Raw genomic sequence first — 25,872 nt, 5'->3', positions numbered from 1 at the left:
GTGTGTTGTGGAGGGATGGAAATGGCACCCATACACGCATGCATGCATGGCCAAATTTTGGAGCCCGGTTTAATTTCGCTTAACTTGATCATCACCCGCGAACGATGCTCTATAAACCCTTGGATAACATACCTCTTTGTATATGTTGTGATTCTGCTGTGTTTTAAGCCATTTTCATTACCGTTTTTACTTAATTTGCTTATGTTTTTATTTCATGTTTTTTGTTATTTGTTATGTTTTTTGTTTTTATGATAATATTTAATTTTTTTTAAATTCTCTATTGATCTTATTGATCTAGTTGGTTTTATATTAATTTCTTTTCCTTTTTTTAAATATTTATTTCTAACTATATGAAAAAGCTTTTAAAGTTGTTATGTATAAGCACAAACAATGTTCTGAAATGTAAGAACATATTTGAACATTTTGTAATAAACTTACAAACAATCTTAAACAAAGATAAATGATACATAACATGAAGTTTTGTACAAATAGGATAAAAAAGAAAGTCTAGAAAGAAAAAAACTGAACCTAAATCAATCATCAAAATAAAAAAACACCTCTTGTCATCATTAAAAAAAGCGAAAAAAAAATCGTCAAATATTCCAACGGCCCTATGCTGCTTGACGCATGTAAAGGATTATTATGTTCACGCATTAGCCGGGTTTTCTATTGGCGTTTGCAAACAGTTCTGCCTGCTTGCATTAGTAGTAGTAGTAACATTACGCAGTAGTAGTAGTGGTGGTGAAATCATACCAGCATAGGCATTTGTTTATTGCAGGGAGTTGTTTTTTTACCAATTCTTTCGACCACTCTTTGCCCATTTCCTCCACACCCTCTCCCCTCGCAGCATTATTCAACCGGTTGCGCGACGTGTCGGCGCGACATGCCGGCGAGTTTTCGCATCGTTTCGATTAATGTTCTGTGGCGCTTCGGCAGACGAACATCGCGCAGTGGCGGCTGGTTGTGTTTTGTTCCGTGTGCCCGGGGGATAGATGGATGCACAGCTTTTCGATCAAAGCTTGTGCATTTGAGGAAGCTATACTGTGTTGTGCCTTTTTTGTGTTCATGTGTAGGTTAGCGCGTAGGTGGTGAAACATTTTGTGTGTGTGTTTATGAAGGGGCCAAATTGTCTGACCAAATTAGACTTTTTTTGTGGGAAAAATTCGAAACTTAATTGACGCGAGTGCAACATTTAACAAAGCTTTGTCAAGCGTGTTAAACGAGAGCGAGTGAATTTCATAAGGTAAGTGAATGAAGTGACATTATTATAATGATTTTACCACCATTTGATTTCTTTTCTTCTAAAACATACGTTTGTTGCAAGAGCTAATCACAAATTCAATATATTTCATTGTTCGGTGTCTTATACATGTCAAAATGGGAATGGTTTAGTGTCTTTTTAAGGTCGCTCAGTCTTAAACATATTCTTCCCAAGTTTAAGAGTGGGCAATTAGCGTGCAAAATGTTGCCTCAAATGCTGCTTCTTTTATTGCTGTGCACTTTTTGGACTCCTACTCCCATTGGAGCCGAGCGTCCGAAACAAATGCCGGAACCGGTTCACATACACACACAATTACATTAGTCTCACGCCCGGGAAGGGACGAATTGTGCACAAAAGATGGATGATGCTGGATATGCTCCACGACCTGTTAGCCGTTGGATGTGCCTTTCGCAACGGTTTTCCGAATTATTTTGATGTATATTCTGTGCGATGGTTTTGGTTTGATTTACTTATATTTTCGTATTGTGGTGGCTGTATTTTTTATTCTGTTTTCTTTTTTTATTTATTAGAACTTCACTTTTTTGGTCTTCTATTTGTATTTTTCCGTGTTTTCTTTTTGGTATTTACTGTTTTTATTTGTTTTTTTTTGTTGATTTAACGATTCTGACCTTTGTTTGCTGTTCTTTCAACTTATTTATCGTTTTTTTGTATTTTTTAAAATAAAATTCTTATTTATCTTTGTTTCTAATCTTATGATTATGCTTTAAACTACCATTTATGTATTTTACAAACGAAAATTTAGCAATTTTCCAAGTCTTGGTTTTTTATCACTATCTCCAACGCTGGATCTCCAACTAATAGACAGTGTGAAGGCTAACCATTGATTGATTGATGATTCATTCGGTTGGAAAATTCATAACGACCGTCTCATGCGCGCGTCAACTATCGAAGCATGGCCACAACCCATCCACACATCCATTAGAATATCATAGACGGGGGGTTGTGCCAAAAAAGAAGGAACCACACCCAATGCGTGCCTTTCCGTCCATTCCAAAAAAAAACCCACCCGGTCGGGAAACTCAAATCATTGCGATTGGAGAATTTCCCCACTATTTCCACCCCTCTCGGCCTCTCTCTCTTAGCCGTGAAAACACTCCCAGGGAGGAACACACAGTGGCCTTGGCCACATGACACACACACACTTGCCACCCGGTCTCTCGATGACGTCGTTGTCCTCATCGTAAACGTATGCGTTTTTTTCTTCCTAGCTGCAAAGGAAAGTAAAAATGTGTGTGGCCCATAATTAAGTGAGCGTACAGCCGGGCGGAGGGAATGGAGCTGTTTTTGCGCCTTTCTTCCTCCCCTCTCCCACAGTAACTTTCCCCAAGTTGACCAGCGTGTAAGGGGATGCTTCCACTTGGCAGTTTGGCATTGTGGGACGGTTTTTTTGTGCGTGAACGTTGTGTGCCGGTTATCTTTATGGCTTTTTTTGTGTGGGGTGGTCATGGGGTGGTAGAGAGGTTAAGAAGTTAAATTAATACCAGATGCACCGTACCGAAGGCGCTGCGGAATAGGAGGAATGTGATGAAAGTTATGGGGCTTGACCTTCACATACACAAACACATAAAGAGGGCAAGCCAGTTTTCGGTAGAACAATTCTCCGCGATAGAGAACGATTCTTAGAATTTTCTATCATTAAGATTAGGGGAAGACTTTAAAATGATAGTTCAATAAATCAATCGGTAATCTAGAGCAAATGAAAGAATTATCAAAAGAATAATATCTCATAACTGCGGAAAATATTTAACATTTGGAAAGTAAAAAGTGCTCTAAACTTAAGTCAGTTGAAACATTAATTATGGAGACACTTGAATGCCGCATAGTAATAAATCAAACGAACCGACATCGAGCGTATAACACCCATTGAACAGCGATCTTGCTAATGATCGTCAATGCTGGGTAGCATATGCTTCCTCCTAAACATGTGTTTTGTGTACGGTGCGTCATTTTTCTATTTATAATTGTATCTATGGCTAAGCATATTAAGTCTTTGTTTGGTAAAAAGTCTGAGAAAAAGCACGAAATGGCCACTCCACTACAAGCGATTATGGACTACGAGCAACTAGTAGTGATGGGAATATCGGTCCGAACCTACTAGGATCGTTCTTTTGCTTCAATGAAATTATAGTGCCGAGGTTCCAATAATGTAGATTTTCTATTTATATTTTATTTTTATTTATCAGCACGTTCAAAGGCGCACTCTTGCTTTTCTCAAACGTGAACTAACTGCGTCAACGATTGGCTAATGTTTTTTTCTATAAAAATTGCACTTTTAGTTTTGAGAATTTATTTTTAATTTTCGTTTATTTGTCGTTTATTATGTCTGGAATGGTTGGTTTAACGAATAATATGTCTCAAAACTCCAGTAAACCCAGTAAGGAGTGGGAGTGGACGATGATACTGCGAGAAAACGAGGGAATTTAAGGTGAGGGAAAGAATGGGATCGAAGTCGAGGTCTAAATGCAGCAAGTTATGAATTGAAATCAAACTGAGGCCGCATCAATAAAGAAGCGTAGGAAATTATGGAGGAGATCACTGTTGGTAAACTGCGTACGACGTTTAGGAACAGGAAGACGATAGCATAAGAAATGGGGCGGGACATACAGATTTATAGAGGAAAGTAGATGTGGACTAGTGTTGGGTCATACGATTCATTTCACGAGCCGACCCGGAGTCGGGTGCAAGCCAGTCGGAATCGATTCCGACCCGTGGATGCAGCGGGTGCGCTAGGTCGGATCGGAATCAAATCCGACCCGCGGGTGCAATGAGTTCGGGTCGACCCGATAGATCAGTAGGTGCGAGAAAGCATAAACGACTCCGACCCGTTGGTGCGGCGAGTTCGGGTCGGGTCGGGTCATATTGAACCTATCTTGATCCGACCCGACCCGAACTCGCCGCACCAACGGGTCGGAGTCGCTTATGCTTTCTCGCACCTACTGATCTATCGGGTCGACCCGAACTCGCTGCACTCTCGGGTCAAACTGAACCTACTGTGGCCCGACCCGACCCGAACTCGCTGCACCAACGGGTCGGAGTCGCTTATGCTTTCTCGCACCTACTGATCTATCGGGTCGACCCGAACTCGCTGCACCCTCGGGTCAAACTGAACCTACCGTGACCCGACCCGACCCGAACTCGTTGCACCAACGGGTCAGAGTCGCTTATGCTTTCTCGCACCTACCGGAGTCGTTGCACCCACTGAACCTACATGTACCTTTCGGGTCGACCCGAACGACTCCGGGTCGCTGACGGATGGCTCCGACCCGATAGGTTCGGGTCGACCCGCCCATCACTAATGTGGACACAACAGGACAGAGATAACAAAAGTTGACCCAAGTCAAGTCCAACAAAAGTCAAGTCCAAATCAAGTCGGGATAAAGAGAGAGTTGGTAACCAGGGCCAAAGATTTTACGATGTGCCAAACGCGTGAATGATTTTTGTTCTCTTTCGAGTCTAAGTATGGAAGAGGAAGATGAAGGAGACCACCTTATGTTTGCCAACTCTTGTATTGGGCATAACTCTTGTAACTAGGCCTTCAGTATAAAGCTTTCAAACGTGCAGGATCTGAAAAATCGAATCCGATGTGGTGGAGAATACCAAAAGCGCTATGAGCGCTTGCTTATGGTATTGTCAAGGTGCAAATAAAAGGTAATCATCCAGCCATACACCTAAATCTTTCCGAGCCGATGATACCCTTTGGAGAGACGTATCACAACATTCATAGTTGAAAAGATTAGGACTAAGAGAACGACAGAAGGAGATAAAGTGGCATTTAGGAAGGGATGACGAAAGACCACTGGATGAACCACAAGTGGAGAAACAATCAAGGCGGTATTGTAGCTGCAATAATTAGTGGAAGAGGAGATCGGGAGGCACAATTTTACTTCGTACGCAACCATTTGGGAAACATTCATTGGGGAGGCCAGAACAGATGTCATTGACAAAAAGGGTAAACAGTACAAGGCGCAAGATACTTACTTCAGGCACGCCAGAGGGATAATCGAAAGGAATTGAGGTCGATGTTCGTTCCAATCCTGACTGAACAAGAACGATCACTAAGCAAGGAACTGAACACTATTCACTGTGTCCTTTCCTGAACACTGCTTACTACGGAAATGTAGTGAGCTTCTGTTGTCCATGTGCCACACATCAGCTGTACAAGTTTCACATATTGGGATGTATCGGGACTTTCACAGTCAAACATGTCATAACCATTAGCATACCTGCACCACATAAACCATCAGCAAACGACATATTGTATTTATGTATACGATGAGCTCTTGAAAATTATACAAACACTTTCTAAAAAGTTTCTAAAAAAACATTTCTTACGACGGACGAGTGGACGAAATGAAACAACTTTCAAGCAGTTACTTCCTATTTCATGGGCTGTTAGTGATTGCAGATTCTTTGTATGTCTTTGGCTTTTTCTGGATTTATAATGTAATTGACCCCCCTTTTCATATGCTCAATGCTTTTATTCTGTACCGAAAATTATTAAGAAATTCCTGAAAATTTCGATAACGATATCGCACTGAAGTTAATTGCGAAGAATTGTGAGTCTACATTTAAGTATACTTATTAGTTACTTATAGTTCACTTTTCACGTGAAATAAACTTAATGTGATGGGAATTGTACTCTATAGCATCCTAGCTGGACAATTATAATATTAATTTCCAAAGAAGCCAAGTCCAAAGTCCAAAGTCCAAAAGGGGAACCATACAGTCCAATTTCCATCATATGAAGTTCCCATTCCATAAGAAAGTGTCAAGATAGTGTCCCACAACTAAGAGAATCCATGGAAAGCCCTGTATGAATTTTGTGATTTTTTTTTATTTCACTTGCAAAAGGTTCAATGAACCTGGTAGATTCGATCCGTCCTTTTTGTCATCACTACCAAAAACGCTTGGGTAGGGCAGAAACAGGCTGATAAGGGAAGAGCTGTGAATGGCTTCATTACAGGGTTTCCCATCGTTTTTTGGTTGATTGCAGTTTTTTTGCATTTGTTTTAGGATTTATTGGCATTGCATTGGCACAAAATGGGGAAGTATCAAATAATCCTTGCAAAAACAACCAAACCCAATGCATAACCTTATGTTAGGACTGGAACTACAATATTATAAACATCAGAACTCAAGAAGATGACTATAGGGCCGGAAGAAAATACCTCAACATCAAAATTTCTCCATAAGAAACTCCATACAAAAGGCTTTTTTCTTGCTTTCATCTTCATTTCTTTATTTGAAGACCACTTACCAGTACCCAGTTGATTTTTGCATGGTCACATTTTGAAGCGTTGTACGTTTCATTTCACATCATTTCACCAACGGGTCTAATGGTAAGCTCATGGACCTGTACCCTCGGCGGGGTGCCCAGCACGTACAGCACGGCATCCGCAATATCCTCCGGTTCCAGTATTGGCGTCTGGCCCGTTTTCAGCTCACTAGGGACCGCCTCCGTCCTGACCAATCCCGGACTAATGCTCTACCAAAAGACCGCAATACCAAAAAAAAACGATAAGCTATCAACACCTCACTTCACCTTCTTCGCTATAAACCATTCCTTACCGTCACTTTGATGCGCGTTCCCTCTATCCGCAACTCATGGCGCATCGATTCTGTCAGCGCCGTCACTGCAAACTTGGACGCCGGATAGATGTTGAAGCTAGCGAATGCGGGCACCGTATGCCCAACCACACTGTTCACCTGCACGATATGTCCATCGACCGAGCGGCGCTTCATCGATTGGAACGCTTCCCGGCTGCACAGCACCACACCCATCACGTTCGTATCGAGTACCTGACGCAGCGGATCGGCATTGCCCGGTGTGAACAGATTGATTCCACCTCGCGCAATACCAGCATTGTTGATCAACACATCAACACCACCGTACTGCTGCTCGATCCGGTCGAAAGCGGCCACTATATCTTCTTCCCGCGTTACATCACACCGGATCGCGTGCAGCCGTTGGGCGGCCTGTTCGGAGAGCTGTTGGCGCAGTTCCTTCCACCCGTTCGACACGCCTTGCCAGACCGATCACGATCATGCCCGCGTTGGCGAGTGATTTCACTACGGCCGCACCAATACCGGAGCTGGCACCGGTAACGACGGCCACCCGGCCAGTCCAACGATCCATTTTGGAATGCTGTTAGAAGGGAGTTCGTTTTTTCGGGAACGGATGATATCTTATCGGTGTTGTGTACTGCTTGTGATGATTAGAAATTAATCCATCAAGGCACTGGTCTAAATATTTTGGAGGATTCATTCTAAATGATAACTGATATCAATCTGTCATTCTTTTCGATAACGATTCATGCTTTTATCCTAATACATTTCGCACACCACAGAGCGACTTACAAAACACAACAAACACATTCCACTTATTCCGCTGTCGAGTTTTATTGCCATTTTTGGGTGTATAATTTTACATGCCCCTTTCGCCCCTACTTTTCACCAACCGGTTTGATCGTCAGCTCGTGGATCTGTACCCGTGGCGGTGTCCCGAGCACGTACAGCACGGCATCCGCAATGTCCTCCGGCTCGAGGCAGGGCTCCTCGGCAAAGACCGTACTGGGCGGCATCTCCGTTCTGACCAGTCCCGGGCTAATGCTCTGTTAAAGAGGTAAACAACGATGCACAAGGTTTAGTGGTGCAAATCGGTTGGTTTAGGTTGTATTTGCTTAATTTTGTAGAAAATGTACAATACAAAGAAACGGGATGCTAGTATTACCACTCGGCAATAGATGGCGCTGGTTTTTTGGTTGCTATGAATGGCTAGGATTTTTGTTTTCGTTTAATTGTTTTGAATTTTGTTTCAAAAATGCTGGGATGATGCTAATAAATTGTGAAAATGATTAAACCATGTGTGAGGACAGCTCAATAAACCGTGAGATGAATCTAACAAATTTCGGGAAATAACCAAAAACTCATAAGAAACCTTGTATTACTAATGGTCGTAAGAGATGGAGGAAGGTAGGTACAGACTATGATGAATAGAGAGGGTGATACGTGTTCTTGAAGGCCGATAAGACTCTGCGAGAGAGATCGTTCCGTACTGTAGCGAGGTGAGATAGATAGGAAAGGTCTATCACGAGCTAACAAGAGAAGATCACGAAGATCATGGATAGGAGAGAAGGGACATCAAGATCATGTAACACGAGGTCTATGTACAGATGTGTAAAGGTATTTCTTCAATAGAGAGTAACCCAAGATGGCAACAATCGTTGAGATAGGAAAGAGGGGTCTAATCAAAGTCGGAAGCGAGCCTGGAAGAGATCAAACAAAAGCGGCGTGTTTCAGAGTAGATCGTACGTAGCATCAGTATCGATACTTCAGACAAATTGGGATCACGGATTTCGGACGCAAACACAACAATGAGTTCTAATTATGTGTTAGCTTTGTTGATAACGTGATCAACATGCGAGTTGAAGTTGGTCTAGGTCCACCTAACTTACTTAATCTTGCTGGTGCATAAGCACTCATAAGCAGGATAGACAGTCAGATAAGTAGAGGAAGTTGGCGTCTGTACAACGGGATCTGCTCCAGGCCGACACGAAATCTCACCACACTTATTGTGGACAAACTAAAATTTTATGTTCTTTCCGTATAAAGCACGGGAAATAAAATAACGGGTTACGCCGTGCACTTTAGTTTAACACAATATTCATACAATTACAATATTCATACGATTTACATGTAACTCTTGGTTCATATATAAAACACCTCCCCAACCGCACGCATGCACCTAACCGCTTGATCATCCGACTTGAAGTGACACTCTCGTTTTCTCGGGTCGTCGTCCCGGCTTCGTGTCCTGCGACACGATCGCGATGGCCGCGCCTGTATCGCTGATGGCTACCAACGTCAACGGTTGTCGCTTATAGCGAACAACCCAGAGTGGCAATGTCGCGCGATGCTGGTTCTGTCCACAACATCTCCCCCTGTTAAGGTAGCTGGTACTGATTCAACCAACGTGGAGGTCTTTTATTTCTAGAAGATCGACGTGGTGCTTGTACCAGCTGCGTTCCCTCATTATCATCTTCCAATTGCTCGGCAGAACTGTTATCAGCTAACAGGACAGGAGATTCTTCTTCAGGTGTCGGTGAACATGATGTGTACACTGAAGACGAATCATACAACGATGATGACGATGACGGTGAGGACGTGGACGATGCTGACTCAGACGTAGATAATAATGTAGACGATGGTGACGATGACGGTGAAGACGCGAACGATGCTGGCTTAGAATTGGGTGACGACACAGACGATAGCAATGGCGTACACTGATTTACGTCGCTGGATATCGGTGATGTTCTTGGCTGTACATTCCACGTTCCCAAGAGTACATCCAACGCCATGGGTTGTGAAGGACGATTTGATTGATGGAAGCTTACAGAACGCCTGCGCATTTGGTTTATATGCCTACGAAGTATACGCTGGAAACTAGTTTTAACCTCGTACATAACGCTACCGCATCTCTTTGTTACAATTGCAGGCTCCCATTTCCAATTGTTTCTATAAAACGTTTTGACGTATACCAGTTCTCCACAATGCAAAACCCTCATATTATCCGGTACTCTAGGCTCATTGGAAATAGCAGTGGGCCGCAACAAAACATGTGCGCATTTGACGCCCTAACATGACCTCGGCTGGTGATTTGTTTTCATCAATGGCTGGGTTTGGAGTGGATCGATATGTTTGCAAAAATAAATCTATTGCCTCAGGAAGCGAAGTATCATCTGAACAAATCTTTTTCATTGCTCTCTTGAACGTATCTACGAACCTCTCAGCTTGGCCGTTAGATTGCGGATGAAAAGGTGCCGTTCTTAAATGTTGTATGCCATTACTTGTGCAAAAATCTGCAAAAATTCCGCTTGTAAATTGCGTCCCATTATCACTCACCAGTGTAACTGGAATGCCAAAACGTGCAAATATTCCTCTTAAAATTGCTATGGTCGCTGAAGCAGTAGTACTTGATGTTTTAATAACCTCTGGCCATTTGGAGTAAGCATCTACGATTATAAGGAAATAATCTCCCTCTACTGGGCCTGCATAATCGATATGAACTCTCTGCCATGGAGATGACGATTTAGGCCAAGGAACATGAGGTGAATGTGCTGGTGTTTTCGCTGCAGTTTGACATTTCTCGCAAGAAGCTACGCATTCGCTTATATCACTATCTATTGAAGGCCAGTATACGTAGCTACGAGCTAACGATTTCATTCTTTGAATGCCAGGGTGTCCACGGTGAAATTGCCTAAGGCATCTTTGCTGCAGGATATTTGGAATTACGACTCTCTCTCCGAATAAAATACAATTTTCTACTGCTGATAGCACAAAATCGTGATAATTCTCCTGCATAAGTAGTATTTTGGGGCCAGCCCTTTTGTATAAAATGAAATACTTTGCATAAAATGGGATCTTTTAGTGTCTGTTTGGCGATCTCCATGAAGCTAATTGGTAAGGATGAAATATTACTGATGACGACTGACTTTACATCCTATAATATAATCTTCATCTGGCTTGTTCTGCTTGCTTATTAGTCGTGATAATATGTCGGCATTGCCAAAATTTTCCGTGGAAATATATTCGATTTGAAAATCGTACATTAGAAGGGTTAGTGCAATCTGTTAGCAGTGTAAACAGGTATTCCTTTCTTGTTACCAAATATTCTCAAAAGAGGCCTGTGGTCTGTTTGAAGGCGAAAATGTCGACCAAATATCATTTTGTGGAATTTGGTTACCGCAAAAATGATTGATAACCCTTCCCGATCGATCTGACTATATCCTTGCAATTACAATATTCATACGATTTACATGTAACTCTTGGTTCATATATAAAACACCTCCCCAACCGCACGCATGCACCTAACCGCTTGATCATCCGACTTGAAGTGACACTCTCACGATCGCGATGGCCGCGCCTGTATCGCTGATGGCTACCAACGTCAACGGTTGAACAACCCAGAGTGGCAATGTCGCGCGATGCTGGTTCTGTCCACAACATAAAAGATCATTGTTCATCGACACCAAACAGTATAGATATTAAGCAGAGTTTGTAGATTACAACAGTTTTTGGACGAAGCCACAGGAAGAAATATCTTGAGGTCCTCGACATAAAGCAGACAATCTCTTTGATCGTCAGACAAACGTAAATGGAAGATACCTGTTCCTTGGTTCATATAGGACCTCAATTTGGTAATTTCATACTGTTTTACACATTTTAGCACAAACTGCCGTAGAAACCAGCCTAACGAGATGCCACTTATTGCACCCTGGTGCACTCTTCACACAGTGATAAGATAAAGTACGCCCTACCCATGGTTTGTGTTTGTCTGTTTGGTTCTCCCCCATCACACCTTCCACTTACCGTGACTTTGATTTTCGTTCCCGCCAGCCTTAGCTCGTGGCGCATCGTTTCGGTCAGTGCAGTCACCGCAAACTTTGATGCCGGATAGACGTTAAGCTTGCCCGTCGTCGCAACCGTATGGCCAAGGATGCTGTTAATGTGCACGATATGCCCATCGACCGAGCGACGCTTCATCGATTGGAACGCTTCCCGGCTGCACAGCGCCAACCCGACCACGTTCGTATCGATCACATCCCGTATAACCTGCGTATTGCCCGCATCCAGCACACTGACCGCGCGCTTCAACTGACCGGCATTGTTGATCAGCACATCGACACCGCCACACTTTTCCTCCACCAGCTGGAAGGCGGCCAAAATGTCCTCCTCCTTCGTAACGTCACACCGGACACTGTGCAGCCGGTCCGCAGCCTCGGCAGAAAGGTCCTTCTTCAGCTCGTCGACCCGTTCGACACGGCGAGCCAGGCCGAACGTGATCATACCGGCGTTGGCGAGGGCTTTCACAGTCACTGCACCAATGCCGGAGCTAGCACCGGTCACAATGGCCACCTTTCCACGCCAGCGTTCCATGGCTGTGTGACGGGCTTTTTGATAAGAAACGAAGGAAGGAGCAGACTGTTAAAGCGTGCGTTTGTTCCGCTCCGTTCGGAAGCCGGTTCGAGACTGAAGTGTTTCTGCCGTTGTACTGGTGTTGCTACAGATTGATCGTACACACATTCAAACGATGACGTTGCTTATCTTCTCGAGGTTTCATTTGAGTGGTGACGTTTCGCTTTTGCTGTTTCTTACCGTACGATAAGGTAAAGTGACGACTCACTTTAAGCCTGTCATTCAATCGATTGTCGGGAGTAAGAGGTAGAACTCAACATCATATCTCGTTTTATATTTGTACCGAACTATTTATTCCAAAATGTGTACCAAATGGTATTTTATTAACAATTTCTTTATTTCTGGGATTGATTGCTTCATCGAATTTCGGTTCGTGGTGACTTATCCGAACGATTCACCGACCGGTTTGATCATTAGCTCGTGCACCTGAACACGCGGTGGGGTGCCGAGCACGTACAGAATGCCGTTCGCGATGTCTTCCGGTTCGAGTATGGGCATATCGTTGAGCACACCACTGTCACCGATGATCTCCGTCCTTACCAGACCGGGACTGATGCTCTGGTAGAAAGTAGAGTAAAAGATCGTTCAGTTTTATCGGTTGCTCTGTGAAGTTGTTTGTTGGGAGTGTTTGGTAAAAGGTTAAATATAAGAATGGAACATCATAGAGATGTGCACACTGAGTAATAGTAAGTAAATGAGTGAGATAAATCCTAGAAGTGGATACGAGGATTCAAATCCGCACGAACAGCTAACTCACTCTCTTCGCCGAATATTACTAACCAGTGCAGAGGGTTAGTGATTTGAGTCCGAAAATTTGAGTTGGCACAAACAGAAAGAGTGAGTAGAACTGCAATGAATTAGTAAAATAATGTGTATTTTTTATGAATCCTTAAAGAATGAGTTAATGATTCAAATCTCTATAGTCGCTCTTATAATCTGATTAAAAAGAGTGTGTATACCCATCGCTAGAACAGAACCAGGTTAATTTGAAAAAGGAATGAAACGTTGATGTATATATAAAAGTTATTTCATGGCGGCACTGAGGTTCATCGTAATGGTTTTGGTTTCGGCACTGACACTCTGGATGTTCCGATCAGTCTGACCGTTTTGACCGTACCTAATAGGTTCAACATTTTACAACCTAGTTCCAATCGTTCCGATTGATGTACGGAACGAACCTACTATGAGCGCTCCGGTACGCTCATCACTTCTATATACGGCGCTAATACGAAGACTAAAATATAAACAAAAAACAACTGCAATCTAAACGCGACGGACGCCTCAAAAGTATGAAATTGTTACACATATTGCATAACTTGAGGCGTTTTTTTAAACAAGCCTGCTTTACCGGTAGCAATGAAGCGATGGCAATGAAAGACTTTCATATCTCCCAGCGATAAGATAAGCAAAAACCACAAGCAATTGTTTCCTCCCCCCCCTGCCCTTGAGCAATCAACCAAACTTACCGTGACTTTGATTTTCGTCCCCGCCATTCGCAGCTCGTGCCGCATCGTCTCCGTCAGCGCGGTCACACCGTACTTGGTGGCCGGATACACATTGAGCGTGTTCATCGGGATCACCTTGTGTCCCAGTATGCTGTTAATGTGCACAATGTGCCCATCGACCGACCGTTTCTTCATCGATTGATACGCCTCCCGGCTGCACAGCGCCAACCCGACCAGATTCGTGTCGATCACATCGCGCAACTCCTGTGTATTTTTCGCATCCAGCACGCCGACGCTCGATCGCGCCACGCCGGCATTGTTGATCAGCACATCGACACCGCCGCACCGTTGTTCGACCTCCCGGAAGGCGGCCAAAATGTCCTCCTCCTTCGTAACGTCACAGCGCAGTGCGTGCAGCCGCTCGCGTGCATCCTCCGGCAGCTCGTCCTTCAGTGCTTCCACCCGTTCGACACGGCGAGCCAGGCCGAACGTGATCATACCGGCACTGGCGAGAGCTTTCACCGTTGCTGCCCCTATGCCGGAGCTAGCACCGGTCACAATGGCCACCTTTCCACGCCAGCGTTCCATCGTGCTATCGTTTGGAATGTTCTATTTGACACTTACTGGCCACAAAGCTACGATACAATAACACCGAAAGAAGCGATACAAACCCTTCGACGGTTCAGTTGCGACTGTTTTGCAATGCACGGTTTGGTTGGAGTTTGAACTTGAAGACGAACACCGTTTAGAAAGCCGAACACACGCCGAAACTACCGCGTAATGCAATCTAATCACTGTTGTTATCGATGGGGAGGAGGAGGAGTAGGAGGAGAAGGGGGTTGCGTTGTTATCGTCGTTCACCTACCCATTTGACCGTGCCCAGTATGCGGTGAGTGCGTTGTTTTAGATATGCGCGATCAGTGGCAGTGGCCAGCAAATTGAAACTATCCAATTTGGCGAGTTCGTTGGACTTTATAGCGGGGGTATTGTTAATAGGAAGAGATCACGGAAGCATAACGTTTATGTTTTGAACGATTTCTATTGATTTAGACTTGACTAGCATTGATATTAATTTAAAGATTCGTCTAGTACACTTTATTGGCCTTTAGTTGGCTGAGGCTTTGTCTTCCATGCCAAAATGCACAAACATTTAATACCTTAGTACCTATCTTCAAAACAGGAGATCGTTCAGGTGTTTTCAGTTATCATGCAGTCTTACACCTGCCCCGGCATCTATAGCCTTTGAGTTTCTGGGGAATCTAGACTTTCGTGGTCAGGATGACGTTATCTACGCATATCTAAAATCTTACTTTACCAATACTATCCGAACGTTCGTATCAGAATACAATCCGTAATAGCATTTCTAAGCAGCGTGTATGGCACACGCTTCTGTGGTGTCTCAAGGCAGCAACTTGGGTTCGTGGTTGTTAGTTGTGATGGGACAAACTGAAGCCAGAGTGATTTCGCTTTTGAGACTTCTTATTTCCATTCAAGAACTGATTCGCATTCCGGAGTTAATTCCATTTCTGGAGTCAATCCTAACTCCGTCACCGGGGGAAATTGCGATTCCCAGGTCGATTCCGATTCCGGAGGCGATTCTGATTCCGAAGCCGATTCCGATCGTGGAATTGCTTTCGGAACCGATTCTGAAATCGGCTCCGGAATCGGCTTTGGTATTGGCTCCGGAATCATCACCGGAATAGACTCTGGAGTCGGAATCGATTCCAGCATCGGATTCGGCTCTGGAATTCGGCTCCAAACACGGAATCGGAATCGGTTAGGTCCGATTCCGAGCTCAAACTACTAGTTTTTAGTGCCATACATTAATGATATCTACCTAAATCAAGGAGAACATAGAGTTCTTATATTTGCCGATCACGTTTAATTGTCGTTGAATGAACTCATTAATATAAATCTGTTCCTTTGTAAGATGTGCCACACTATTAATGAAAGGTACGTACTTTTACTATGTTTCAACAAGTCTTTTAGCATAGGCTAAGGCCTTATCGTATGTGACTCCATCGATTCTCATCACCATATTGTAATAAAGTATTAAGAGATCTTACTTTACAATCAAGTAGAATCCATCAGATTCCGATGAGTAATGAAATAAATTGACAAATTATACTTTGGAATTAGAATTAGAGGACTTTGAAATGATTGTACATCATCAAATTATTTTAAAAGAGCAATATTGTCATGCAGATTGCATACTTTTGAAGCATTCTAGAAAGTTTATTTCAACAAATTTGGGCAATAGTGTATTGGTTCCTCCTGAGGGCTATCCAACAGTGCTTCAGTTTGCAACTCTTCTCATTCCACTTCACCCACTGGTTTGATCGTCAACTCGTGGATCTGTACACGGGGTGGCGTTCCGAGTGCGTACAGTATCGCATCGGCAATGTCTTCCGGCTCGAGGATCGGTCCCGTGTAGGTGTCACTGTTGGGATTAATGGGTGTCCTGGTCAACCCTGGACTAATGCTCTGAAAATAAACGTTGAGTCTTCGTCAATCTTCTCTACTTAAACACCCCTTCCAAAAAATGCTTGAATCTTACCGTAACCTTTACTTTGCTGCCCGCAAAACGCAACTCCTGGCGCATCGTTTCCGTCAGGGCCGTCACACCGTGCTTCACGGCCGGATAGATGTTGAGCGTGTTGAGCGGAGGTATCGAGTGGCCGGTAATGCTGTTCAGATGCACAATATGACCGTCGACCGAGCGCTTCTGCATCGATAGGTACGCTTCCCGACTGCACAGGGTCAGCCCAAGCAGATCCGTATGCACGATATCGCGCAATGGTTGCGTGTTGTTCGGCTGCAGTATACGCACCGTATGGTGCGCAATCCCCGCACTATTGATCTGCACATCAACACCACCGAACTGGCGCTCAATTTGAGCGTACGCCGCAAGGATGTCTTCCTCCCGCATGACGTCACACCGGATGGCATGCAGCTGGCCGGAAACGTTGGCTGGCAGCTCGTTGCGCAGGGCTTCGATACGTTCGACACGCCGGGCTAGACCGACCACAATCATGCCGGCACGTACGAGGGCTTTAGCAGTGGCGGCACCAATGCCAGAGCTGGCACCGGTCACAACGGCTACCTTACCTACCCACCGGTCCATGATGGGGATATCTTGGGGTGGTTAAGAAAATGCTAAAAGATGGCTCCTAAGCGGTTGCAAAATGAACGAGTACGAAGATTGAGCGTACGCGTCGGTTTATATACCGTCTGGTAGCTATGCTGCGCACCCTTGACATTGAAACTGTGGTGGTTTCGAGACATTGATTCAAACGTTTGCATTCTTCAGTGGCTATTGGTTTTTTGTTATATTTTCTAGTCGGTTGCACATAACAAAGGGTCAACGAGATAACAGCATAAGAAGCAGTAGCGACATGGTCTGGACAATCTTAGCCTCAATGTTGTCCAAAAAAGGAGCAATATTATCGTAGATATACAGTTTCAACATTCAATTCAATTCAATACAGTTTCGTTATTCAATAAATACTTAGCAGAACAACAACATTTATGAAAACAACTCTTCTATTCAGACAAATGCAATCATTTTGTTTAAAATATATTCAATTGCAAAAATTTGTACAACGATCATTAATGCAAACATGAACAATTGTTGTTTATACAATTGTTTATGAATTCTACAATTTATTTTCGATTGTTTTAACAAGTACGTATAAATGTAAACAAAATCAGACATTTAGAAAACAACACATTTTCCAGTACCAGTGTGTATCTTTCAGAGGAAATGTATCTTTCATTTATTTTACTAACGAAACGCTTGATCTTATTCAATGAAGTAAAAAGCTGTAGAAGAACATGGAGCAAAATGGCCATGCAGTCGCCCTTTATTTCTGTAAAAAAAACTATGAACAGAACAATGAATTTCAGATAAAAAAATCGTTCTTTAAAGCTGCTATCTCCATCTATTAAAATTCAGATCATAGCTTGTGGAAAAATGGGTCTATTTTTAATAAGTTCAATATGATGTCAAAACATATTTCAGTCTGTCCAGCTAACAATACAGCACCACATCCTTACTTCGTTTTCCGAGCTAATTTCCAATGTCTACAACATTTTTCGTTGCTGTGAAATGTTTTTCAACAGTTTTCAAATGTTGTATTTGTAGCACAATAATGTTTCAGTTCTTCCACATCATTTTCAACACTTCTTAAGCTAGATTGTGTTTGACTGTCCTCTGTGGTGTGTTGAAAATAATGAGTAAAAGTTGAAATTTCATTTGAATCAAATACACCATTTGGCTGCTGTTGAAGAACATCTTGGAGGCGGTAAATAATTATGTGCACATTCGAAAGTGACTACAGGAAATCTCTGTATAACAGTTCTACTGTCAAAAGAGAATGACATTTTTTCCACAGGATGCGTTGACAAATTTGCCCCAATCGAAATATTTAAAAAATATTGATTACTAAAGTTCAAGATATTAATTAAAATGATAACTTTCTCTTCATAAAAATATAGATAATTGGCATGCGCGTTTAGATGAATTCTTTTTTTTTGTTTCTAAATAGATTCTCACCAATTTTTACAGGGTTTTCCTAGTCACTTTTGAATGTAAACATTGCTATTCCGCGCGTGCAACATGTTAATCCACATCAATCTGATGTTTATTTTCCATCGTAATGATTTCTAATTTCTTCAGCATGATTTTCAAAACGACTCAAGCTGGATAGAATTTGACAGTTCTTTGTTATGTGTTGAAAATCATGTGTTGAAACTGAAATTTCATTTTGAACCAAATACTCCATTTGATTGCTCTTGAAAAGCATCTTGGATGCGGTCAAAAATGTTATTTACATTCGAAAGTAACTTGGAAAACGCTGTATGTTTTTGACGGTCAAAATAGCATCAATTCTAGCATAACTTTTATTTCCTAAACTATTCATCTATTACGAAATAATAAATGATACCACTGTTTTGTGCATCAAACACTGCATTTATTTTGGAGTTCATTTTCTCGACTGAATTGAAATTTTGGTTTATAAACAGTTGAAAAAAAAAAGGTAATTATACTATAACACGGCATTTAAACCATCTAAAGTCATAGGCTTTCGATACTTAACAACCTAAGTTAGTAAATTGGTACAATGATTTAACTTAAAAAACTACTTAAAGCAAGAGGAAGATGAAAACATAATTTTAAACTACACGACCAAGGGTATTTGAACTACATTATTATGGATTTTTACTAAACATTCTTACCACCAGTTGCTACGACCAGCGCCCATTGTGCAATGATTAAGTACCCTGGAGCGGAATTAGTTGCTAGTTCTACATGTGAAGATGTTTACTACCTATGTTTACTTAACGATTTGTTTATTCATGCTTTCAGCACTATTTTAAGAAAGAGCTGACCCATGCTTTGTTATAAATATACATTCCTGTCTGATTGTTTCGCTCGTATTCTAGAAGATTGAAGGTCAAATTTGAGTGTAGGCATTTCCTGGGCCAAGGTGTTGTATGATGATCTCCATGCTGACTACTAAAGTTTAGCAAAGGTGATTATTAGTGTTATACTACTAAGCATAAGGCTTAGCGTATGCTATAAAAAAAATTATATCCTAAAATCATGTCATAACGAATTAAGTTTTCAATATAGTAATAAATGAACGATTTACTCAACAATTTTCAATTCATGAAACAAAAACGCATCTCAGCGGAATCATTAATAAACGTAGGGTCATTTAGCGCCTCTGTCGTGTCTCCTCCCTCTCAACCCGGCAAACATCTCTTATTTCAAGTACATGAGGCGAGCGCCTTCAGTTAAGCAAATTAGCTGTAGATACATATCTACTACACCCATCGTATGACATCAGACCCATCATGAGCACCCATAAATACACCGCCCTATTTGAGTCCTCAGGCACAGTACTCGCCCCAATAGTGTACGCAATGGACCGCTGGATCGGAAAGGTGGCGATTGTAACCGGTGCAAGCTCGGGCATTGGTGCAACCGCTGTGAAAGCCCTTGCCACCGCCGGCATGGTTGTGATTGGACTGGCACGCCGTGCCGAGCGTGTTCTGGAGCTGAAGAAAAGTGTCCCACCGGAAGTGGCGCATCGAATACACTCCCACCGCTGTGATGTGACCAGTGAGCAATCGATAGTGGACGCTTTTGCGCTGATCGATCATCAGTTTGGCGGTGTGGACGTGCTGATCAACAATGCCGGTGTGTCGAAACTGACCTGCACGCTGCTGACGGCGGGCAATGGGAGCAGACTTACGCACGGTACTGGACACCAACGTGATGGGTGCTGTGCAGTCGCGAGGCATTCCAATCGATGAAGCGCCGCTCGATCCGATGGCCATATCGTGAACATTAACAGCATCCTCGGCCACAAGTACATCGGCTTTCCGAACCTAAACATCTACGGTGCATCTAAGTATGCCGTTACCGCGATAACGGAAACGTTGCGCAATGACCTGCGCAACGAAGGTACGCGGGTGAAGGTTACGGTATGTGGCAATTTCCGGGCGATTTTTTTCTTGTTGTGGGATGTGAATGTACTCCCGAAAACTGATACTGAGAATTGTGTTTCGTTTTTCGTAGAGCATCAGCCCGGGCATCGTGCGGACGGAGATGGTCCCGGAGGGTGACCAGTTTCAAGATACGCCCATGCTGGAGGCGGACGATGTTGTCGGTGCGATTCTGTATGCGCTCGGGACGCCTCCTCATGTGCAGGTGCACGAGGTTATCATCAAGCCGGTGGGCGAAATGAATTGAATTCAAAACAAGTTGTCTCTTTTCATCAACAATCATTCAGAATGTTTTACTGTGAAGGTGTAAAAGGCATAACATTACAATAAAGGTTATTAATTTCTAAACTTTTTTTTTACTAAAACACACCTCCAAAGACAGTAGAGTGGTTTTGCTTACAGTCAGAAATCGAGTTTGTTTGATCAAACTATCATGAACGTGCTGAGCAATCACTCGTAAAGAATATTGAAGAGTCGCTACACTATTAACGATGGCTAGATTGCGCAATCTATAGTGTGCACACGTGAGAACCACTTCACGTTAATATGATGCAACGATTGCTTAATAGGTGATGCTAATCTGCTGTATCACTCTGTAGTGGAAACAGTGGCCCACAGTGGCACACTCATATTCCTAATGACAATCATTAGTGTTTTTCTCCACTTCACAAATCACCTTACCTCAGAGTTCATTGTTTGAATTTTTGAAGTTTTCCGTCAGATGGCGCTAGTATCGGATGCCGCTAGTACAGCTATATAGTAATGAAAGAGGTTGGAATAGGAATACATAAAAGGTCCACCATCTTCTTCTTCTTCTTGAATTTCTTTGTGTATAAACTTACACAGTCATGTCAGCGTAATACTTGCTTTCTGAACTTATTTGTACTAGATAACCGAATAGACACTTTTGCTCGGGACAGTTGTCCAGATGGGGATCAAACAATGTCCAGCCTTTGCCGAGACCTAGCGCATGTACAACTAGGTCGCCTCAAGATCGTTACACAAATAGTTAATATAATCATTAAGAATCGAGCAAAGAATCGTTAATATTCAATACTGATCTTCAATGCCAACTAAAGTAAGACTTAACTCAACAGGTACCAAACATTGATGTAAAATCGCTTTTCAGTTTGCAATAATTCAGTATTACACTTATTTGAGCTAATGTAAAAACATTTATCTTATTATATTTTAAAAGTGTTAAAACTATTTGAGAAACTTTATGATCACAAATGAATGATGATATTCCTGAAGAACATAAACATTTTAAGTTACTCTAGACCTTCTACTTAAAGAGAATTATTCTACTTTAATGGGACTTTAAAGCTACTGCAACTTCTATAACATGAGCATTGTATAATTTTTAGGCAACGATTTCCACTTCTTATCAATTTCTTCCATCATTTTGCCATTTACAGAGCGCATTACAATGGCTGACACACCGGAAAAGGTTCCCCTGGAGGAGAAGCAGCAGCAACCGCCGGCCAACCCCTTATACCCTACCCTCGGCCAAGAGGCGGCCAATCCATTGCTACCGCAGACCAATCCACAAGGGTATCCAATGGCACCAATGGTAATGTTACAACACCAATGCCCTTAAAGTTTTTTGCATTGTTTGGCTCCTACTGTAACAACATCTTCAATTCTTCCGATTAGGCTACTGGACCACCAGCCCCGCCCGGTTACATGCCGGTGCCGCAGATGGCCGGCATGCCGATCATGACGCAGCCAGGCGTCATGCAGATGCAGCCCGTGCTCGGTCAGCAGCAAGTCAGTAAGTCGCACGCCCTTCCTTTAACAGACAAACTCAGCAACACCTCCCCTTTTGTTTTGCAAAACACAAAAGCGCTTCCATCGAATCGAACAGTTTCAAAAAGGCCAATTGATAACGGGCCCTCGATCCCTTCCGACACAGTCGCGGTCGCGGTGTAATCGGCAATAGGGGGTACACCATCGGGTAGATAAGATGCGTACGTGAATCTAGCGCGTGGGGATGGAGTGGAAGAATCACGCCTAGATAGCAGGCGTATGTGTGTGGGCAAAGTTTTCTACGGTACGGTGGCCACACGCCACACCGGTCAGGCCAGTTGCAGTGCTGACTTCCGCGCAGGATGACACCGAAGAAGCGGCCCCAGGAGTACTTTACCAGCTGCGTTTCGGTCGATCGGCTTTGCGTGAGCGAGGAACCTGGTACAGATGGAAGCGATCGGACGCGAGCCCGTCGCGACGAGGGAAAGCGGAAACAGTATCAAACGCGCCGTCTCGTGATCGTTGTTTGGCACGTGCTGGAGCAAAAGCTGGCCAAATGTGGGCGTTTTGTGCGAAGTGTACGGCTTGGGAAGCGCACGGAGAAGGCAAAGCCGAAGGAAGTGTGTGCAAACGATCGTGATCAACAGTTTGAGCGATTGCTAACGGACGAAGAGCGAAGGTGCTGAAGGGTTCTGACTGGTTCTGGGAAATTGGACAAGAAGTGACCGTGAGATCTTCATTTGTAATCTCTCTTATTCTCTCTCTCTCACTCTCTTCCCTGCAAAATAGCTGGATGGATGCCTATACCACAGGGCATTCCCAACTGTCCGCCTGGCTTGGAATACCTGACAGCAGTTGATCAGCTGCTGGTGCACCAGCAGGTCGAGCTGCTGGAAGCCTTCACCGGGTTCGAGACGGCCAACAAGTACACGGTGAAGAACACGCTCGGCCAGAAGGTGTACTGGGCGGTGGAGGACACGACCTGCTGCACGCGCATGTGCTGCGGCCCGGACCGCCCGTTCGACATCAAGATCATGGACAACTTCCAGAACGAGGTGCTGCATCTGCGCCGCGATCTGCGCTGCAAGTCCTGCTGCTTTCCGTGCTGTCTGCAGAAGCTGGAGGTGTCGGCACCGCCCGGCAACGTGATCGGCACGGTAGTGCAGAAGTGGAGCCTCTGCCGGCCCGTCTTTGACATACGCGACCGCAACAACGAAACGGTGCTAACGATCCGTGGCCCGGTGTGCCAGTGTCCGTGTAGCGATATCAAGTTTGCCGTAAGTTTCCTGAGTCGTGAGCGTATGATGTGTAGATGTTAATGTGTGTGTTACACTTTTTGCAATCATGCTCCAGGTGTTCACCAAGGATGGTACCGAGGTCGGTAAGGTGACGAAGCAGTGGACCGGCTTCGTGCAGGAACACTTTACCGATGCGGACAACTTTGGCATCAACTTCCCGATGGATCTAGACGTGAGGGTGAAGGCCACCATGCTCGGAGCACTGTTTTTGATTGTAAGTGGTAGCGTTAGCTTGCTGGAAATGGAAACCATATTAACGTCTGTTCATGTACTTGCAGGACTACATGTACTTTGAGAGCAGCGACAACAAGAAAGTACGCCGTTAAACGGTCAGTTTGAGTTGGGATGTTTTGTTTTTCTGTAACAACTCTTTGCTATGCTGCGGAGCCTTACAATTTAACTCGCCAAACCTCAACAAAAGGACTCTGATGAGATTTAACTACAATTTTGCATTTACAATTCAGGTATTTAAATATTGCCTTACCGTACCGTGCCGTAGATGAGAGTGGAGTGGATTGATGTAACGATAAATCTCAGGAAAACTTAACATTTGATGCAGATAAAGGTAGATGATATACAATTCGTAGGTGCCACAAAGTGAAAGATATATTTTGAAGAGAAGGCTCTACTTCGGGATGACTTTTTTTTTATAAAATATCACTTGATGATCAATGTGAAGTTTCAACTTTTTTATTTCCTTCTCTGTATGAGCTAAGCTACAGTCAGAGATTTAATGATTTACGAAATCAACAATTTACAGTTACTGCACAATAATATCGCTTAAATTGTATTGTTTACTAGGATAGGGAAAATAAATACTCGAACGCGCAACCAGAATGATTAGAAGGGGATAGCAGCATTACTGCTCGTAATCTCTCCGATACAGTAAAACATCGATTTGATCTTCTATTCAGACAGAAATCCTTAAAATTCGTAAAAAAATGAAATAAACGGAACTTTACACCTTACCTAACAGTGCCAACACAGAGACACACTGCCAACAGGATTGTTTGTTGTTGTTGGGACAGGGATTCTAATGAGATTAGATTCGAGAGCAGCTTGAAGTGTTTACAACAAATGTACAACTTTCTTGTCAAGGCACATGTTCCGTTCCTACTAACGATGTTGTAATATGAAAGAAAAAAAAAATCAATAAAACACCACTTGGTACTTAATTTGGTTTCAAGGGTTTTATTTAAATATATTTATACAACCGTACCGAATTAGCCATCAAAAATGAATAAAGCAAAGGAAAAGGTAAGGAATGAACGAATCATTTTGCAGCTGCCACATTGATTTGGTCCATAGTGAAATTCGAGCCCGCTCATTCGAGCAGCTAACAAAATCGCCTGAAAGTATGCAATCGCCTGAGCAGCACTGTGCTGCAATGTCGCGCACGTTTCAAAGGTGGCGCCAAGTGTGCATGCTTTCCAAAACGCGTTTTCGGAAACACGATGAATAATTCATCGCACGCTAAATAGTAGATTAATTTATTTAAATACCAACAATCATAAATATGATCCAGGTACGATCGTGCTATGCTACGAGGTGTAATAAACCACCATTAGTATGCAGCGTAATCAGAGCATTATTTATAGTGTGACCACACCGTTGCTACCTGTTTGTGTTTGCTGTGTACGATTGTACTCATCTTCATTTCTTTCAGACATACAGAAACCTTGTAAAGGCATTTCTATACAATAAAGATTGATCGCTTCATCAGATGATCAGAACTGTGTTACCCTCACCGTCGCTAATCAGGCGACCCGAGGCGTTGTTTACAACGTAAATCTGCATCCCACTTCCGATAGGCAAACGTGGTGGTTGATTGTTCTACTAATTCCGCCTCAAAAAAACGGGGACCACCTTACTAGCCTTGAAAATCACGCCGAAAGCTTGTCGCTTCGGGCTGACTAACATTAATCTCTCTCTATCACTCCTGATTTATGCTCCCCCAGCAGCAAGTAAAGGCTTGATTTGATTTCCCTTTTTTTTCGTGGCCCGATTGCTCCGATCTTCCGCCGTATTTTTAATCTGTTTTGTTTATTTTTACCTTTGCCGTCGCTTTCCGTCACCCTGCAGCAACGTTCCAAGGTCTCGAGCTTTCAAACTGTGCACGGAAAAGCTTGGCAAAGATGCGTACAGCAACAAACTAACCAAAAAAAAAAGCGCCCATAACGAACCAACAGGTGAATGAGAAAACGAGCTAAAAGTCCCCAAAAAAAAAACCACCCCATGGTAAGAGGAAGCTGCGCAAAAATCAAGCGCCTGATAAGCGCTGACGAATGATTGATGGTTCGATGGTCCGTCCACCATCTCGGAACTCATCAAACGAGTACGAGTACGACACCCGGTTGACGATCAGCGTCCTCGCGGCCGGTTCCGTCCACGGGAAGAGACGATAAAAATCGATTCCAAATCAACACATACTGTGCGGGGGGCGGGGGAAAGAAATTGCCGGTGGCGCTCATTTATCTGCATTCAACGGGCAGGCACTGGTGTGCGCGGTACGATCGCCACCGATCGCGACTCGAGTGATCGGTGATCGGCAGAAGATAAACGGCCGCATCGGTCAATGGCCAAATGGTGGTAGTGCGCTGGTACAATCAAA

The 25,872-nt window shown here is 43.4% G+C and overlaps 4 protein-coding genes and 1 pseudogene across 6 annotated transcripts; 2 read left to right on the top strand and 3 right to left on the bottom strand.

Annotated features, from left to right (window-relative positions):
• Positions 1-896: 896 nt before the first annotated feature.
• Positions 897-24,436, top strand: LOC120898418 (phospholipid scramblase 1-like). Of its 3 annotated transcripts, none has more exons than XM_040304252.1 (6): positions 897-1,243; positions 21,633-21,787; positions 21,871-21,988; positions 22,753-23,240; positions 23,317-23,475; positions 23,540-24,436. In XM_040304252.1, the coding sequence occupies exons 2-6, from the start codon at positions 21,644-21,646 to the stop codon at positions 23,585-23,587; spliced, it is 957 nt and encodes a 318-aa protein (XP_040160186.1). In that variant the 5' UTR covers positions 897-1,243; positions 21,633-21,643; the 3' UTR covers positions 23,588-24,436. The 3 variants fall into 3 exon arrangements, with proteins under 3 accessions (XP_040160186.1, XP_040160187.1, XP_040160188.1); XM_040304253.1 differs by lacking the exon at positions 897-1,243 and adding an exon at positions 20,682-21,292; XM_040304254.1 differs by lacking the exons at positions 897-1,243; positions 21,633-21,787; positions 21,871-21,988 and adding an exon at positions 22,072-22,642.
• Positions 6,494-16,879, bottom strand: LOC120894334. Its single transcript, XM_040296859.1, is given in 9 exon segments — positions 6,494-6,767; positions 6,851-7,289; positions 7,291-7,427; positions 7,741-7,893; positions 11,651-12,231; positions 12,655-12,814; positions 13,723-14,268; positions 16,024-16,185; positions 16,259-16,879. Coding segments are annotated over 9 exon segments (2,919 nt in total). The 5' UTR covers positions 16,826-16,879; the 3' UTR covers positions 6,494-6,593.
• On the bottom strand, positions 7,657-12,325 carry LOC120898421 (farnesol dehydrogenase-like). The gene is made up of 2 exons (XM_040304257.1): positions 11,651-12,325; positions 7,657-7,893 (listed from the first exon to the last, which is right to left on the bottom strand). Exons 1-2 carry the CDS (start codon positions 12,215-12,217, stop codon positions 7,726-7,728), a joined length of 735 nt encoding a protein of 244 aa, XP_040160191.1. The 5' UTR covers positions 12,218-12,325; the 3' UTR covers positions 7,657-7,725.
• Positions 12,519-14,409, bottom strand: LOC120898420 (farnesol dehydrogenase-like). Its single transcript, XM_040304256.1, has 2 exons — positions 13,723-14,409; positions 12,519-12,814 (listed from the first exon to the last, which is right to left on the bottom strand). The coding sequence occupies exons 1-2, from the start codon at positions 14,287-14,289 to the stop codon at positions 12,638-12,640; spliced, it is 744 nt and encodes a 247-aa protein (XP_040160190.1). The 5' UTR covers positions 14,290-14,409; the 3' UTR covers positions 12,519-12,637.
• On the top strand, positions 19,590-20,562 carry LOC120898419 (annotated as a pseudogene).
• Positions 24,437-25,872: the final 1,436 nt, after the last annotated feature.

Source organism: Anopheles arabiensis, chromosome 2 (assembly GCF_016920715.1).
Source record: "Anopheles arabiensis isolate DONGOLA chromosome 2, AaraD3, whole genome shotgun sequence".
NCBI lineage: Eukaryota > Metazoa > Arthropoda > Insecta > Diptera > Culicidae > Anopheles > Anopheles arabiensis.
This window is presented reverse-complemented; position numbering and strand designations above follow the sequence as displayed.

What these genes read in the sequence shown, in the direction of transcription:
- LOC120898421 (XM_040304257.1), bottom strand. Translation starts at nt 12,217, where the DNA reads ATGGAACGCTGGCGTGGAAAGGTGGCCATTGTGACCGGTGCTAGCTCC. An exon ending in GAACGAAAATCAAAGTCACG is followed by an intron (nt 7,894 to 11,650) that starts GTAAGTGGAAGG and finishes CCTCTTTAACAG; the next exon opens with AGCATTAGCCCGGGACTGGT.
- LOC120898420 (XM_040304256.1), bottom strand. Translation starts at nt 14,289, where the DNA reads ATGGAACGCTGGCGTGGAAAGGTGGCCATTGTGACCGGTGCTAGCTCC. An exon ending in GGACGAAAATCAAAGTCACG is followed by an intron (nt 12,815 to 13,722) that starts GTAAGTTTGGTT and finishes ACTTTCTACCAG; the next exon opens with AGCATCAGTCCCGGTCTGGT.
- LOC120898418 (XM_040304252.1), top strand. Translation starts at nt 21,644, where the DNA reads ATGGCTGACACACCGGAAAAGGTTCCCCTGGAGGAGAAGCAGCAGCAA. An exon ending in GGTATCCAATGGCACCAATG is followed by an intron (nt 21,788 to 21,870) that starts GTAATGTTACAA and finishes TCTTCCGATTAG; the next exon opens with GCTACTGGACCACCAGCCCC. An exon ending in GTAGCGATATCAAGTTTGCC is followed by an intron (nt 23,241 to 23,316) that starts GTAAGTTTCCTG and finishes ATCATGCTCCAG; the next exon opens with GTGTTCACCAAGGATGGTAC.